Below are 4473 nucleotides of genomic sequence, written 5' to 3'. Positions count from 1 at the left end.
CCCCTGGGAGGGGCCTCTGTGTTCTGCTGATTGCTCGCACCTGTGGGTAATGAAGGCCAGCGCACTCAATCTCTCTTCGCCAAATTCTCAGCTAACACTAGTTAGTGCAGGCCACCACTGTGATTTTGCACACGCCTTGAAAACTACCTTGTCTCATCGTGTTTTCTTTCATAGCCACGCACCAAGTTGCCAGACACAAATCTCAGCCGAAGAGCTCCCATCCGGACGCTGGACCACCTGACAGTCCCACAGGCTGTTCACCCCACTCACCTGCCTGCCTCCCTGCCTCAACGCCAGGAATTTCGGACCACTCACCCCTCCACGCCACTACAGACCACCCGCGGCAAGTAAGCAGTACTAAGGAAAATTCAGAACGAACAGTTTGCCCGTATTCCTTCTGAACCATACCTGAAAGTCTGTACTCTATTTTCAGTGACTCTGTCCCTTTCCCCGGACCCAGTTTGACTCTCCCCCAGCCCGATCCTCGGAACAGCTGTTTCCACTGACCAACGACCAGATTGCTTACTTAGCAATTTGGTTTAGTTGTGGCATTTAGCACTTGTTCAACTCACATTCCAGTCTCCTGTTTGTGAACACTTATTGAGAAAATAAACGTTGTCACTGAAACTACTTACGTGCTGTTCGGCGCCCAGCATTTGAGTCCTTTCTCTTTTGAGAGAAAATCAGCTTACTATCACCTCAAGAATATATCAAGGATAAAAGATCTGATGTCTCAACAGGATCTGGAAAAACTAGTCCATGCATTCATCTTTAGTAGGCTTGATTACTGTAACAGCATCTTTACAGGTCTACCTAAAAAATCAGTCAGACAACTACAGCTCATTCAGAACTCTGCTGCTCGAGTCCTCACTAAGACCAAAAAAGTGGACCACATCAGTCCAGCTCTGAGGTCTTTACACTGGCTGCCTGTCCGTCAGAGGATAGACTTTAAAGTTCTGATGCTGGTCTATAAAGCTTTGAATGGTTTAGGACCAAAATACATCAGTGACCTCCTGACCCAGTATGAACCTTCCAGATCCCTCAGGTCATCTGGATCCGGTTTTTTATCAGTTCCCAGAGTCAGAACCAGACACGGAGAAGCTGCATTCAGCTTTTATGCTCCATATATCTGGAACAAACTCCCAGAAAGCCCCAGATCAGCTGAAACACTCAGTTTATTTAAATCCAGGTTGAAGACTCACCTGTTCTCAGCTGCATTTGAATAAAGCACCAAATCCACACTTTTAAGCTTAAATTTCAAAACTTACATTTTAACTACTGATTTTATCTACTGTTCTGATTTTATATACCGTTTTGTTTGTTTGTTTGTTTGCTTGTCTTAATCAATTTTAAATCATGCTTTTTATTTTTGTTTTTAATGTCTCTGTAAAGCACTTTGAATCACCTTGTTGTTGAATTGTGCTATATAAATAAACTTGCCTTGCCTTGAGGCGGCCTCGGCCGTGACAGAAACTCTATTATAGCACACTATAATCACATATAAGACTGGAGGTTGTGCCTTTTTACCCTCTTTTGGACGTAATGAAATTTCAATCTCTCTATGTCCCAGTCATTAAAAATACGATCAATATAATTTATTATACTTTTTATATTTCATTGCAAAATATAAATGTATAAAAAACTATAAATACATTTTCCATTACGTATTCAATCAATTTATATTTGCATTCAAATAATGAAATACTTTAGTAATGTCTAAATGAGTAAAACAACTATAAATAAATTCAATTTACTAATGCGTCCATTATTGCACAATTCATTATTAAAGTGCAAAATGTTCTATTTGATAGATTTGACCCTGGTACTCCATAATGAATAATGATTACAGTATTTAAGCGTATGATTTTTAGGTAGCTCAACATTTACAAATACCAGAAAAGATATGTGTAACAATGACCATGCATAGCTGACAATAATGTGAGCCGCACCAAATACAGGATGGGACCATTGCCATTATTAGTAAATACATGCGTTGCCTTTAAAAATCTCACCTTTAATTTTGATACATGCCTTGCAACAACTGCATTACAGCAAGATTAGTTTTAATTTTTATTTTTAAATATTTTTAACAACAAAGATAGCATATTGACATGTAGTAATCCTGCATTACAGCAGTATTATGATGTTATTTAACAAATTAAAACTAATGTTTTACTCAGTGCAACTTTTTCAATGTTCATGTTGATTAAAATACACAGGATTGTATGTGGAATCCATCCATCCATTTGCTTCTGCTTATTCTTTTCAGGGTCGCGGGGGGCGCTGGAGCCTATCCCAGCTGTCATAGGGCAAGAGGCGGGGTACACCCTGGACAGGTAGCCAGTCTGTCACAGGGCTAACACACAGGGACAGACAACCATTCTCACTCACATTCGCTCCCACATTCACACCTATGGGCAATTTGGATTAACCAATTAACCTATCGCCACTAACTGGATGTCTTTGGATGGTGGGAGGAACAAATCGTTGTTGTCCTTATCAGCACAACAAACCTGAGGAGGTTTGTTGTGCTGATAAGTTATATTAATAAGTTAAAACTGTCAACATTTCATGATGAACAATGAGGCAGCAGGAGGACAGCTGCAGTTTAACAGCTTCAATTCACTGACAGGAAACAACATTAGAAATATCATCATCCTCAACTCATCTGCTCCACTGACACTGACACCTTCAACGGCAACACCTTCACTTCATTCCTTGTATTAATGTATGGAAACATCTTCTCAGTGAAAGTGTGTGTGAAGGTGTGTATGTGTGTGTTAGTATCAGGATCAGAGAACGACAGCTTTCCTCTGTTCCAGTCCAGATTCACTCTGATCCTCTGGAGCTTCTTCTGGACTGAGAGAGCAGTTTCTGGACCTGATAGAGAGCGTGCTGAATATTTTCCGTTATAAAGTCCTATTCTCCATGAACCAGACCTTATGGGACCCTTCCTGTGGTCAGACTCTGCTAACACACCCAGTCCCCACCGTGTACTGTCTCCAACATCAAAATCCCAGCTGTGAGTCCCTGAGTTAAAGCCCTCAGAGGCCAGGACAGAACAGTAGTAATCAAACCTCTCTGAATTATCAGGAAGCTGCTGCCTCTCTCCTCCATATCTCACACTGGTCAGATCTTCAGACAGGATAAGCTCTGGACTTGCAGTGTTTGGGTCCAGAATAAGAGGAGTGTAGGAGACCATGTCCTTCATGTTGTTCCAGATGTTGAAGGTCAGGTTGCCCAGGTGTTTGGCCTGGTCTATCAGAGCTCCTGAGGGCAGCTGTGGATCATCCAGCAGGGGGCAGCGCTGGACTCTTTCCACTGCAGCCTTGTAGTTGTGCAGGAATGAGACGTCTTCAGCTCTCAGCTCCTCCTCTGTGGCTCTGACTGTGTCTGAAAGAGCTGCTATCTCTCTGCTCAGAGCCTCCATCTTCTCCTTCATCATCCCACTCTTCTGCTCCTCTTCCTCCCTCAGTGCAGCCAGCCTGGCCTCCTCTTCCTCTGCTAGAAACTGCTGAAGCTTCTTAAACTGCTCCTTAATCTGCCTCTCTGTGTGTCGGGCCTGGACCTTAATGTGTTCTGCTGTTTGATCAAACTTCACTTGAACTTCTTCACAAACCTTTAACTTCTTCTTTAAGGGCTCCAGAGTTTCCTGAAGTTTCTTCTTGTGTTGTTGTGCAGCTTCATCGATGGGTCTGAATCTGTGATTGGTGTGTTTTTCTGAGGCACAGCAGATGACACACACTGGCTGCTGATGGTCCAGACAGAAGAGTTTGAGTTTCTCAGAGTGCAGACTGCAGAGAGCCTCTGAAGCTCTCTGATCTCTCTCCTGTAAGAACGACTCACACAGGTTCTTTAAAGCTCGGTTTAAAGGTGGTTCTTCCCTTGAAGATCTTCTCTTACAAACTGGACACTGGTGTGTTGTTCCCTCTCTCCACCATCTCTTCAAACAGTCTTTACAGAAGCTGTGGCTACATGACAGAAGAACAGGATCTCTGAAGACCTCCTGACAGACCGGACAGCAGAGATCCTCCTCTGATCTGGAAGCCATTGAGTCTGTGAGTGAAGCTGAAAACAGCAGACAGGAAGTACAGTCAGTCCTGGCTCCCCTCCCTCCTCTACTACCTTCACTGAAGCATTATCTCAGTTCTCAAGTGTGCGAGTCTGTATTCACATTCTCGCTTAGTCTGGACCTTGTAAGTTCACACGGGAGTCCGGACTTGGCGAGAACGCGAGTACAGAGTCGCGATTTGTGCAATTGGAACACCAGCGTACTTGATGATGTCACAGCTCCGGAGTTTTTACTGCCGTCCCCTTAATTTAACTGTGATTAATATGGCATGAAGCTTAACTTTAATCTCAGCCAAACCAATTTACTCAGGAACAAATACAACACTGAAATAAACCAAACATTAAGATTTAGAAGTTATTTAGGAGACTTACATATCATGTTTAAACTGAGCATCGACCTCC

The 4473-nt window shown here is 42.9% G+C and overlaps 1 protein-coding gene across 1 annotated transcript; it reads right to left on the bottom strand.

The window, feature by feature from the left end:
* Positions 1-2119: 2119 nt before the first annotated feature.
* LOC134623302 (nuclear factor 7, brain-like) lies at positions 2120-4123 on the bottom strand. The gene has a single exon (XM_063468460.1). It carries the CDS (start codon positions 4049-4051, stop codon positions 2660-2662), a length of 1392 nt encoding a protein of 463 aa, XP_063324530.1. The 5' UTR covers positions 4052-4123; the 3' UTR covers positions 2120-2659.
* Between the last annotated feature and the right edge of the window lie 350 nt (positions 4124-4473).

The sequence above is a fragment of the Pelmatolapia mariae genome, unplaced genomic scaffold (genome assembly GCF_036321145.2).
Source record: "Pelmatolapia mariae isolate MD_Pm_ZW unplaced genomic scaffold, Pm_UMD_F_2 NODE_ptg000546l+_length_25491_cov_1, whole genome shotgun sequence".
NCBI classification, from domain to species: Eukaryota; Metazoa; Chordata; class Actinopteri; order Cichliformes; family Cichlidae; genus Pelmatolapia; species Pelmatolapia mariae.
Note: the sequence above shows the minus strand (reverse complement) of the source record. Positions and strands in the feature narration are given on the sequence as shown.

Excerpts from the sequence above, each read along its gene's own strand:
- LOC134623302 (XM_063468460.1), bottom strand. The coding sequence starts at position 4,051 with ATGGCTTCCAGATCAGAGGAGGATCTCTGCTGTCCGGTCTGTCAGGAG.